Genomic DNA, 12,667 nt, shown 5'->3' with positions numbered 1-12,667 from the left:
GTGCACAAGCTGGCCTTCAGTGGGACACCCGCCATAGCCATCTGCAGCAGCCTGCTGGCCCCACTACTAACTGTTTGCATTTCCCATAGAACTGGAGGTTACCGAGTGGTTAACCAGTTGGGAACAAGATTCTCCCATCTGCCTTCATGCTCAGCCCTTGTGCTCTATATCCAGTCTTTTCTGCCTGACTTCAGGGACCCAAAGCCTCAGGAGGCTTTCTGAAGGATGTACTGTGCTTGGAGCACACAGGAATTCACTCAAGTGTGATCCTTTCTCCCCAGGCCTGAGGTCCAGCTTCTGTCAGACAGACACCCTGTGCAATTTGACAGTCCACTATGCTTCAACAAACAAACCCACAGATAGTAAATAAATAAAAAGGCAGCTTATCTTTTGAACATTGTGTAGGGGGGTGGGAGTAAAGGAAGGAGTCTGGATACAAGGCATACCAGGTTGGCCTCAAGTCTCCCGCCGGCCTCTTTCTTACATATTACTTATCCTCTTTGAGCCCCTGTTTCGTTGTCTATAGACTGAGGGGTGGGAGGATGTCATGTGATCAGACCTGCAGGTTGTAAGCTGAAATGAGATGTCCCATAGGAAGCTTACACAGTACCCAACCGGATAATGGTGCTCCACACCATTTGGGGCGGGCGGGTGGGATTTGCATGATAGGGAAGTTGGGAGTTCCTCCTCGGGAGGAATAACTTATTAGTGTTCAGATGTCTGAGTGTGCTACCTACTTCAAGACCAGCCAAGCCAAAGAGTCTGCAGTACTATCTAGCATGAGTCCAATCCATTCAGTATGCTGATGGGCAGAATGAAGCTGAGAGAGAGAGAAAGGGAGAGAGGGGGGGGGAGGGAGAGAGAGAGAGAGAGAGAGAGAGAGAGAGAGAGAGAGAGAGAGAGAGAGAGAGAGAGAGAGAGAAAGAGAAGAGAGGGGGGGGGGGGGGGGGCAGGGAATGAGGGAGGGAGAGGGAGGGAGAGGGCATGCTCCAGTCCCATAGCAACAGAGCAGCAGACCCATCACTGTGTGAGGTTCCTTCTGGGGCTCCCTAGCACCTGCCAAACTTGAACTGTTCTATTCTGTTTCCTGGACACAGAGCTATGCTACATATCTGAGGTCCCCAAGAATCTGACCAGTGGAACATGGTCGCATGGATGGTCATTACACGTTCTGGTCTCTTGCACTTTTTCCAGTCTTAGCCTGCCAGCCAGACAAAGTTCTTGCGACTTTGAATCCGGAACGTGTTGGAGCGCTGCTTGAAGGGGAGAGGTCCAGCAGGAAGTAGCCACAGTGGGTTGTGTAAGAATGAGAAGTGAGATGCTCCTGTGTTTAACCACTAGGGGTTTGCTTGCTGTTGTTTAGGTTTATTTATTATTATATGTAAGAGTGTTTTGCCTCCATGTATGTGTATGTATCACGTGCATGCCTGGTGCCCACAGGAACTAGAAGAGGGTGCCAGGTCCCCTGGAACTGGAGTTATGGATACTGGAACGTGAGTCTGAGTCCTCTGCAAAAGCAGCAGGTGGTCTTAACCACTGAGCCGGCTCTCTTCTCTCCATGCCCGCTTTGTTTGTTTTTGAGAAAGAGTCTCGTGTAGGCCTGGCAACCACTGAGAATTCTATGTCACTGTAGCTCACTTCCCACAAACATAGACACTTGCTTTGCCACCTGTCACTGGATTACTCTTCATAGTTTCACAAGTAGAACTCGATCTAAGTGAGCCAAAGGATAATAAAGGTTTGAATCCTCGTCTCTCAACCCAATGGAGAGACACCCAGCTTACCATGGGTCCTGGGGCTCCGTGCATTCCAGGTTCACCCTAGAACAGGAGATAGACACTTGTCATTCAGAAGACCTGCTTAAGATACAATCAGAGATGCAAGCCAAAGCTGATGTATGCCCTCGGGGTGTAGTGACAGGATTACCTTTCTCCCTTTCACCATTTCCAGAGGAATGTCCCCAGTCAGGATGGCACCGGGCTCTCCCTTCTCGCCCTGCAATGTAGAGAACCTTTTGGAGTCTGGCCTCCTCCTGACACCTTGTTCAAGAGGTCATGAAGATTGTTCCATTCTGCCACTGTGACTTCTCACCTTCAGACCACCCCTCCAGCCACACCCCTCCAGCCACACCCCTCCAGCACAGTCTTCATGCTGGATTATGACAGCCTCCTACATAACGAAGTGTTTGCTCAGATCTTTCTTCCACGTTGTCCAAGGTACCTCTCCAAGCAGACCCTCAAGGTCTCTAACCAGGGACAGGTCTGTACCCTCATTCTCAGACCCCAGAATCCTGCCCCAGCATGGCTGTCTGCTTCTTGCCATAGGATGGCCTTCCAGGAACCTCTAGCTCCTGAGATATTTGATAGTTTGCTTTCCTAATGACTTGAGATTTGTCCCCACTAAGAATCCTTATTGTTGTTTAAATGGATGAAATGGGGGGAGTGGCGGACACAACGCTATAAGCATGGAGCCTCTCTCCAACACAGGAGCCACCTGTCTTGATGTGCAGATGCTCTCTATTCCCCAGGCCTCTCTGTAAGAAGCTTATTGGCTAGAGCAATCCTAGATGCTGGGAACAAGATGATGAGAGACTGGGGTCGGGGTAAGGATACAGGATCCTGCTCCTAAATCCTGTCTTCAATAGGGTCATTTAGTATTCTGAGTCTTCCAGAAAGACATACGCGCAGAAAATAAGGCCACATGGAGAAACTGGCATCCTTCTAAGCCTCTACCTAGCCCTGGGCACCTGCGTTGACCATAGAGCTAGCTCCTTTCCACAGTTGGAAGTAGCCAGGTAGGGAACCAAAGTGAGCAGAGAAGCCTCTCTCTGCATCCCCCAAAGCCTGCAGCTGACATGTGGGTCTTACCGCTTTGCTGGCGAGGACAGGCAGTTCCAAACAGCAGGAAGAGGCAAGCACAAAAACATTAGAAGCAGAGTGACAGGAAGGGCAGTTGCTGGAAGGGCTGGAGTGGAGCCGCCTGGTGTCTATCCCAGACATTCAGAGCAACAGAGGATTAGCAGGAGGAGCTATGGGACCTAGAGTCTAGGTCCACCTACTTTGCCACACAGAAAAAGGAGCATTGAAAACAAGAACTGCCAGAGCCCATCCCTTCTCTGCAAGCCCGCAACAGCGAAAGCGCCCCAGACACCACCACTCTCATGTGCTTCCAAACTTTGCCCAACACGTTGAGCTCTCTACTCCCCAGTGTTGAGGGCCTTGGTCTCCGGGGCCTCTTTCTGTGCCCTGGGGCTGACGTGGCACATGGGGAAGAAGGGCAAGAGAAAATTCCAATCCCCATTCCTCTTAGAGAAGATGTTCTTTCTAGATTCGCCAGGGAGGCGGAGCCCCTCCCCTGTGCAGCCTCCGAAACAGCAGGCTACTCTGCCTATCTGCACTTCTGTCCTATCTTTGTCTTCCTATAATAAGAAACTGGCGCGCCCCTTAGGACATCAAAAGATGAGAGAGGGAATCACAAACAGAAGAGGGAACAAGTGAGCTTACTGCGGAGTCATTGCTGTCTCTTTATGGATGTTCCTGTCCCCCGCAGCTATGAAAACCTACCAGGAAGTGGACTGTGAGAGGCTGTGTGGGGGCTCAAAGGGAGGCCCTGAGCCCTGAGGTTCCCCAGAAATGCCCTGCATGACATTTACTCTAACTACGCAATGCCTCAACTTACAGTCGTCGACCATTGGGATCTATTTCATTCACTGACTGTACATTGTTCCATCCAGCAAGTGTTTTAGGGTGTCACTTGTGAACCAGACTCTGTACTAATCCAGGAATTCCAGAAAAGTCTGTTTCCAGGAAGCACGTACGATAACCAGGAGACAGGATGTGTCACCCTGTGCGAACAGCATTCCTGAGGGTATTGAGCCATACTCTTTTCAGATGGGAGGAGGGTCAATCAACAACACCAGCTGAGAGTGATGGCAAAAAGGCACAGGATTTCTTTGGGATGGTTAAAGAAAAACATTCTATGGGCTGGAGCGATGGCTCAGAGGTTAAGAGCACTGGCTGCTCTTCCAGAGAACTCTCTATTCCCAGCACCCACATAGCCCTCCAAACAACCTCCATTATTTTCAGTTTCATGGGATTTTGTGCCCTTTTCTGTCCTCAGTGAGCACTGCATGTGGTACACAGACACATATGGAGACAAAATACTCATACATACAAAGAAAAATAGAAAGAAAATAAGTTTTAATTAAAAAAAGCATTCTAGAATTAGAGAGTAGCAATGGTTGTGAATCTTCTAAATGTCACTGAAACACACTGTAGGAACTGTCTCCCCAAAAGGAAACCATTGGCTGAATGGAAATGGCCAGCAAATTCCAAGCCCATCCCCACTCGGACACCTGGGCCCTTACCTGTTCTCCTTTTAGACCTGGGAAGCCGGGCACACCAGTGTCACCTTTCGGTCCTCTAGGGCCCTGCAAAGAGTCATTGGAGGGCACCGTGTTATGGTTAGAAGGTTTTGCCCAAACAGCAAAAATGTCTCTGTCTGTCTCTCTGTCTCTGTCTATCTCTGTCTCTCCCTCCTTCTTTCTCTCTCCTCTCTTCCTCCTCCCTTTCTTCCTCTCTCTCTGAAACTGTGGACGGGAGGCAACACTGAGCACTGGTGGCCTGGAGAGCCCACACTTCTGTGGAGAATGAAACATACTCTAGGTGTTAATCCAGTGGGGCATGTTAGGGACCTGGCTAGGAAATCACTCCTCAGAAGGCTGGGCTTTTCCTTCCCAGGCCCTTGGTACAGTTCCATAGTTGGAGCTGAGGTTCCACTAGGTCAGCTCGCCTTTCCTCAGAAGAGTCTGACTATTTCTTTTTCTCCACTCCTCTGTTTTTCTTTTGGATGCTTTTAAAGTCTCCAGTCGAAGATTTAGCTTTCTTGCTCTTTTTCTAAAGCCTGTCTCCCGCCGGATGGCCACCTGCCACCAGAAGGCTGACCTTCACGTTAGCTTCTCCTTTCTCCTCCTCCAGGCAGCTGTGAGATTTGCAGCTTGCCTCCTTTGAGTTTCCCTTCTAATCACTAATAAAATGCCATTGCTCTTCACTTGAGTATGTTCTTAACTCTTTTGTTAATGAAAACGAGAATCCCATAAGAAGATCCTGATTTCCACAGTATATGATGGATCTGCTTCTGGAACTTCCCAAGACTTCCAGTAATGCTTCTTTCATGTCTTCTCTGAATGAGAGCTCGAACCTGTTCTTGCACCCTTAGACAGCCTTACTCCTTTGAACTTTGGTTTGCTCCAGGAGGGCAGACTGGGCCATGTTTATAGCTGGTACATCTGGGCTAACTCACTCATTGCTGCCCTGGGCATCCTCTACCTCCCTGCCCAGCATTCACCCCACAGAGTGGGATCCAGCATTCTAGTCTGCCACTTATGGCTGGCTTTATATTTCATCTCCCACACCTTGCAGCTGACTCCCTTCCCTTGACCTCCTCTGTAGTGTTAATGTTGGACTTTGAGTTTCTTTAAAAAGCAAACAAACAAACCACAGAAATATTATGGGAATGTTTTTTGTCTTAATCCCAGGTGTGGGATATGGGGCTGCTTCAGACTGTCCACAGCAGTTGACTATGATTTGGCCCGTGCTCTAGCAGGGGTGTGATTTTGCCACTAGCAGATAGCTCTGCTGTGATTGAATGATATTTGGAATGCTGGGGACTTTTCAGAAGGTATATAAATGTTAGGGCCCTAAGAGACATGGTGGGTTGTTGGTTATTTGCTGTTGGTCATGGTTTGTTAAGTAGCCATGAGCAAGGAAGAAACAACAAGACCAAACTAGATATGTGGACTAAGAAGATCAAATTTGCCCCAAGGAACTCGATGCCCCCAGTCAGCAGGGAGTGTCTAATGATACCATTGCTCCCTATCCGTTTTTCTCTCCTGTAGCCCAAAACAACTACACTCCTCACACTGAGCCTATGGTCAGTACTAAAGCTCATGTCACCCTTGCTGGGTGGCCTGTCACCCTCTGCAGAGCCAAATACTACACTTCAGCTCCAGCGGACACAGAACATTTGTGACAGCGACTTGACCACATATGGCGTCAACTGCAGCAAGGCGTTTTGTTGCCTTGTTGCTATTTAACCTTTTACAAGCCCCATCTTGCCTCTAGGTGGAAAGGTAGGCTCTCCTCCACAGCTGTGTCCTCAAAATATCTAAGTGTTATTGTTTAGCAGCGAACTTCTCGTTCACTCTTTCTTTTTCAAATCATTTTAAATAAAGGACAAACAGGCCAAATCTACCAGATGAAGACTCACATCTGGGGCACATGGCTTGGATCCTGTCCATGCACCACTACCTCGGGCCCCCTGCAGTCCCCCCCTCAGAGCACAGAATTGTTCACATGGAAGAAGGAATGATGGAATGTTCCAGAATGTACTCTCAGTCTTGAAGCAGCCACCTTGGGGGCTGCAGCTGAGAAGTGGACCTCTTTTCCTGCTAACCACAAGGCCATCCTTTTTGTTCCTCGCTTCTGTTCTGATGTCCAGTGAACATGGCATTTTTAAACCATCTTCATGCTTTACGCTCACTTAGAAGATGTAAAAAAGTTTCATTGTAGCAAAACAAGAAAATATGAAAAGGTCAGAAAAGTATGAGACGATAAAATGAGGACCATCTACAGCTCAGGCATCAGGAACAGATTTCTGTGACATTTCCCCGGAAGTGGTGCCTCAAGCCTTTCCAAATTGCAGAGTTTCAAAGAAGCAGCGCCAGGTGTTACCACTGGGGCCACTCCTGGCCTTCTGCATGGTCAAATGCTCTAGACAAAATTGATCCCTTTTTATGTAAAATCACATTGCCCTCCTGTAAAGGCACACACAGGCTGTTAATTCACAGCCTTCCATGCTGTGGCTCCTTTCTGCCCTCCTCTTTGCATCATCACCAAAGTCTTGAGGGGCTTTGTCTGCATAGGCTATCACTTGAAATGTTAGGGTCAGCCCACTTCTGCCCAGGGCTGGACAGCCCCGGGGTAGAGCCATAAGACCCAGCCCTCTGTAGCTACAGGAGAACCTGTCCCTTAAGGCAGAAAAGAATCACGAAATGGTTAAAAATGAACCCTATGGGTCTCAAAGAAGAAGACACTTCTAGGGAGAGTATGAAAAAAAAAAAAAAAAAAAAGAAGGTGTGATGGTGCTGAAGCTCGGTCATACAGAAATGGATGTGTGTGGTGGTGCTGAAGCTTGGTCATACAGGAATGGATGTGTGTGGTGGTGCTGAAGCTTGGTCATACAGGAATGGGTGTGTGTGATGGTGCTGAAGCTTGGTCATACAGGAATGGATGTGTGTGATGGTGCTGAAGCTTGGTCATACAGGAATGGATGTGTGTGATGGTGCTGAAGCTTGGTCATACAGGAATGGGTGTGTGTGATGGTGCTGAAGTTTGGTCATACAGGAATGGATGTGTGTGGTGGTGCTGAAGCCTGGTCATACAGGAATGGATGTGTGTGATGGTGCTGAAGCTTGGTCATACAGGAATGGATGTGTGTGATGGTGCTGAAGCTTGGTCATACAGGAATGGGTGTGTGTGATGGTGCTGAAGCTTGGTCATACAGGAATGGATGTGTGTGATGGTGCTGAAGCTTGGTCATACAGGAATGGGTGTGTGTGATGGTGCTGAAGCTTGGTCATACAGGAATGGATGTGTGTGATGGTGCTGAAGCTTGGTCATACAGGAATGGGTGTGTGTGATGGTGCTGAAGTTTGGTCATACAGGAATGGATGTGTGTGGTGGTGCTGAAGCTTGGTCATACAGGAATGGATGTGTGTGATGGTGCTGAAGCTTGGTCATACAGGAATGGATGTGTGTGATGGTGCTGAAGCTTGGTCATACAGGAATGGATGTGTGTGGTGGTGCTGAAGCTTGGTCATACAGGAATGGGTGTGTGTGATGGTGCTGAAGCTTGGTCATACAGGAATGGATGTGTGTGATGGTGCTGAAGCTTGGTCATACAGGAATGGATGTGTGTGATGGTGCTGAAGCTTGGTCATACAGGAATGGATGTGTGTGATGGTGCTGAAGCTTGGTCATACAGGAATGGGTGTGTGTGATGGTGCTGAAGCTTGGTCATACAGGAATGGATGTGTGTGATGGTGCTGAAGCTTGGTCATACAGGAATGGGTGTGTGTGATGGTGCTGAAGCTTGGTCATACAGGAATGGATGTGTGTGATGGTGCTGAAGCTTGGTCATACAGGAATGGGTGTGTGTGATGGTGCTGAAGTTTGGTCATACAGGAATGGATGTGTGTGGTGGTGCTGAAGCTTGGTCATACAGGAATGGATGTGTGTGATGGTGCTGAAGCTTGGTCATACAGGAATGGATGTGTGTGATGGTGCTGAAGCTTGGTCATACAGGAATGGATGTGTGTGGTGGTGCTGAAGCTTGGTCATACAGGAATGGATGTGTGTGGTGGTGCTAAGGCTCAGTCATGCAGGAATGGAGGGAACAACATACCAGTGAGAGGAACAGAATGAGCATAGTCCCTGAGCACAGACAGAAGCTAGCCACTGCAGTACTTACCGGAAATCCTGGCAGCCCTGGTATACCATCTGGCCCCTGCAACACACCATAGACAGTTTTCAGAGTCAGAAGGAATATTGTGCCTCAGGGGCCACAGTCCCGAGGAAGGGCAAAGGCCTGAGCCTGTTTTATCCAGTAGGGTTCACTGTTCCCCAGAGACCTGCCAAAAAGCTGAGCCTATTTCCACCTAGTGTGGATCACTGTCCCACTTTGTAGAAGGTGGTGCTGAGGGCTGGGAGGGAAAGTGCCACCCAGAGTCACACGGCTAGCTAACAGTAGAGGCAGGGACAGTCGTCAAGCACCCAGAGGTACTTGCTGCTCCCCAGCCTGCCCCCCATTCTTCACTGACGCTTCCTCGGCAGGAAGTTCCTGGGGGTGATGGACAGCATAGGAACCTGGGCAAGTCAGTTCTGAAGATGGGCTTGAGGAAAGGCTGAGAGGCTCAGGGAGAAGAGGTGCATGCCGGGAGCTTAACCTTTATTAAAGGGATGGGAATCTTACAGGGCCTGGCAAACAAGAGTGTGCACTTCATCACACTGGGTCACAACCCCCATTCCTGCCAACTCCAGGGACCAGATGGTATTAAAGGGACAGACAGGTCACATATGGATAGATAATAGATAGATAGATAGATAGATAGATAGATAGATAGATAGATAGATAGATAAACAGATAAACAAGAACTACATAGAGGGGTTGGGAAGGTGGCTCAGTAGATAAAAGTGCTTGCTGCCAAACTTGATGATTTGAGTTCAATCCCTTGAACTTATATATTAAAAAAAAAAAAAAAAAAGTAGGAGTAGCAGGGCAGTGGTGGCACACTCCTTTAGTCCCAGCACTCTGGAGGCAGAAGCAGAGGCAGAGGCAGAGGCAGAGGCAGAGGCAGGCAGACCTTCATGAATTTGAGGCTAGCCTACTCTACAAAGCAAGTCCAGGATATCCAGGGTTCTGTTACACAGAGAAACTCTGTCTCAAAGAAACAACAAAACAACAACAATAACAAAAAGACAGGAGTGTACCAACTCTACCAATCTATCCTATGACCTTCATATGTACTCTCAGGAGGACGTTACCACAGAGTAAGCCTCAGGGATGCGGGGGGCCTGGATTCACCCTCAGGGAGAAAACACTGAGCAGAAAGAAAGGAAGGATGGTGAAGCCTGGAATGCAGGTGCCCAGGGCCCAGGGCCCAGCAGCACAGAGATGCCACTCCTCATGTGTAGGCTGTCTCTCTTGGCTGCTGCCCACCCACTAGCACCCTAAGTCTCTCCCTAGCAGTTCCAGGGAGAACAAAGACCCCTATGACTGGGTTTTTTGCCCAGGAGCTGGCCTGCCTTTGGATTATCCTTTTCAGAAGGAGTCAATGGATGGGAGCCCTGTGAGGCACAACACTGTAGGTGAGGTGGAATGAGCTTCCTGGCTGCTGCTCCACGGAAGAGAGCTGGGACAGAGGCATTGTCCAGATAGCTGCAGAAATCTTGAGGTATGTTCCAGGTCCTCCCCACCCCAATATGAATGGCCAGCATCCCTGGGGGCAGCAGGGTGGGCTGCCCCAGCGGGCATCTGCTATGCACAGCTGTGGGCTTGCCATGGTATGACAAGCGCTTTCACCTCTCCTGCCTCACGTAAGCTGTCCCAAAGCCTGGACAGAGAGCCAGGGGCTCTGAGCTGTCAGCAGAGAAGAGGCTAGGCCCCAAGGTTCCTATGGCCAGCACTTTCCTCCTCCCTGGTGCCCATCAGATGGCATGGGAGTTTCCTGAACAGAGGGAAACCACTTCCTTCTTCTGAGAGGCTGTCAAGCATGGGTTGATGCTAAAGCCTCAAGGGGGACATATGGGCTCCTTGTATGTTGATTTCTTCATGTCTAAAATGGTGTGAGAAAGGCTGAAGTGGGTCTCATTCCTCCTGTGGCTCCAGTGTCCCATTAGCAGCAGCATTTTCTAAGAAATGAGACCGAGCAGATGGGTGTAGGCCCACATTGCCCACACGACAGTGGTACCAGGTGCTTTCCAATCTCACACAGATGTCTGGTGCACCGGACTGAAAACTTCCGCTCCACTGTACACAACTCTGTGCCCTGGAGTTGGTATTACAAAAGCCCCTAAAGATGCTGGCTCCCTTCCTTTCAACTTTGATAGTCTCTGGCTCTATGCTTCAGGAGCTAAAAGGATTCCAGTCTAACCCAAGACTTTCCATGAGGGGTGGGGGGTGGGGGTGGGGGAATCTGGGTAAAAGCCTCACTCAGTGGCAGGCACAGATACAAACCGGAGGCCCCATGAGCTCAGGAATGTCCGAGAAATTCATGAATCCATTGGTGATGTTGACCAAAGACTGAAAGAGAAAAATTACCCAGTCAGGACAAAGGACAGCATGTGCTCCTCCTTGCTTCTGGCAAGGAGACCTTAGCTGAAGTCACCCAGCAGGGAGTACATTGATCACACCCCAAAGCCACTGCCAAACACACCCAACCCTCCCACTCCCCATCAAACAGTCCCAGCCTGCCTGTCACTTTCCCTTTTTAATTAACTTTAAAATTACCCAGGAGATGAATGCCTTCTCTCTTTTAAAATTGTAAGCATATGTATACATACATGCATACATACATACAAGTGTGTGCCCATATAAAGTGTGTGTGTGTGTGTGTGTGTGTGTGCCCATGTGTGTAAAATAACTCATGTATGTCATTATTTTATATAAATGGCATCAGGCCATGTGCTCCCCCCTTCGACTCATTCTTTTCTACTCAATCATCTTGTGTCGAGAGCTTTCCATGTGCAATTCTGGAAGACATCTATTTTTAGTTTGAGCAGACTGTCAGGGAGCCCTCCAAAGGGGCCGTGCAATTTACACTTCCCCTACAAGTGCTCAAGAGTGTCGATTTCCCCACACACTTGGCACTTTTAAATCATACTCTTTCCCCCCCCCCCCCCTTAACTCTGGTCAGTCTTTTTTCCAGGTCTTTGGGACTTTTCTTGGCCTTTCTCTTGTCTGCCTGCCTGGTTGGTATTCTCTTAGAAGTACCCATGGCTTTCCTCAAAGGCAGTGGCCTAGTATATGTGAATACCTGATGGGATAGAGGGAATGGATGGGGGGATGGGTGAGGGATGGATGGATGGGCAGGCTGGCGCACATCTGATCCAGGCACAGTTCACCTTCTCCCATTACTCCAGTCAGCCCCAAACCTGTCACCCACTGACAGTGAGTCCCTGGTGTCCTGGCATAGCCAGTACAGCCTGCCTCTTCCCTTGACTCGGGGTGCTGCCGGCGCCCCTGCATCCTATCCTCTGTGCCCGCCCAGGAAAACCCTTCTCCCCTATGTAGTCCTGGCCTGAAGACACCTCCTCTGGGATGTCCTCCTTGATTTCTCATATCCCAACCCCCTTTCCTCCCCTGCCCCCTCTCTATGGTCATGCTCCGTCCCACTCATCCTCTTAGCTGCCACGGGTGCCTGCGTCTTAGTTATCTTTAAACCCTGGGCCTGAGGCAGACTGTATATGCACAAGTGTATGCATGAGCATACGTATGGAGGTAGGAACACACTCAGGTGGGTACAGACAGAAGACAAGGAGAACTTAGGATTACAGGCATTGCAAAGCCTCTGCTTCCAGATATGAATTAACAAAGACATCAAACATCACACATTACTACTTCTTTGGGATTGGAGGGTCAGAGCGGAGAGGGGTTTGGCTTGCTCGCCTGTGTGGAGACCTCTCAGAGCAAAACTTTGCATCTGTTTATTATTAGTTTTTTGACAAATTCCCAAAGAGCTCATCCAAAGATGCCCCCAACAAGAACTGGCTTTCAGGGGTATAACCCTGGCTTCTCTTGGTCCCTCTACATCCACCCTGGACGAAGGGGGATGCTGCCTGATGGTAGTTTGGGGGCATGCTCAGCATTGTCCTCCCCCTTGTCTGACTCTGGAGTTAGTGAGCTCCATATGTGGCTCCTCCACAGGGTTAAAGCCAGTGGGACTATGCTAGCAGTGAAGGTGAACTCAGGCCGGTGACTCCGGCTTTAACTTCTTTTCTCAACTGGCTCAGAGTCTTTCTGGAGCACATATTTGGGCCTTCCTCAAGACCCCAGTACTTTCTAGGTTGCTGTCTGACCTCTGACCCTGCCAAGCAGAAGAGCAGACTCT

At 49.3% G+C, this 12,667-nt stretch overlaps 1 protein-coding gene across 1 annotated transcript in view; it reads right to left on the bottom strand.

Annotated features, from left to right (window-relative positions):
- Col15a1 (collagen type XV alpha 1 chain) overlaps nucleotides 1-12,667 on the bottom strand; it is a 107,081-nt gene that overhangs the window by 22,295 nt on the left and 72,119 nt on the right. The window contains exons 20-24 of the mRNA XM_051161815.1: nucleotides 10,795-10,860; nucleotides 8,530-8,565; nucleotides 4,367-4,429; nucleotides 1,927-1,995; nucleotides 1,785-1,820 (exon numbers count right to left, since the gene is read on the bottom strand). Of these exons, the coding sequence (XP_051017772.1) occupies nucleotides 1,785-1,820; nucleotides 1,927-1,995; nucleotides 4,367-4,429; nucleotides 8,530-8,565; nucleotides 10,795-10,860 (270 nt within the window). The remainder of the gene's footprint in view (nucleotides 1-1,784; nucleotides 1,821-1,926; nucleotides 1,996-4,366; nucleotides 4,430-8,529; nucleotides 8,566-10,794; nucleotides 10,861-12,667) is intronic.

This window comes from Acomys russatus, chromosome 2 (assembly GCF_903995435.1).
Source record: "Acomys russatus chromosome 2, mAcoRus1.1, whole genome shotgun sequence".
NCBI classification, from domain to species: domain Eukaryota; kingdom Metazoa; phylum Chordata; class Mammalia; order Rodentia; family Muridae; genus Acomys; species Acomys russatus.
Note: the sequence above shows the minus strand (reverse complement) of the source record. Positions and strands in the feature narration are given on the sequence as shown.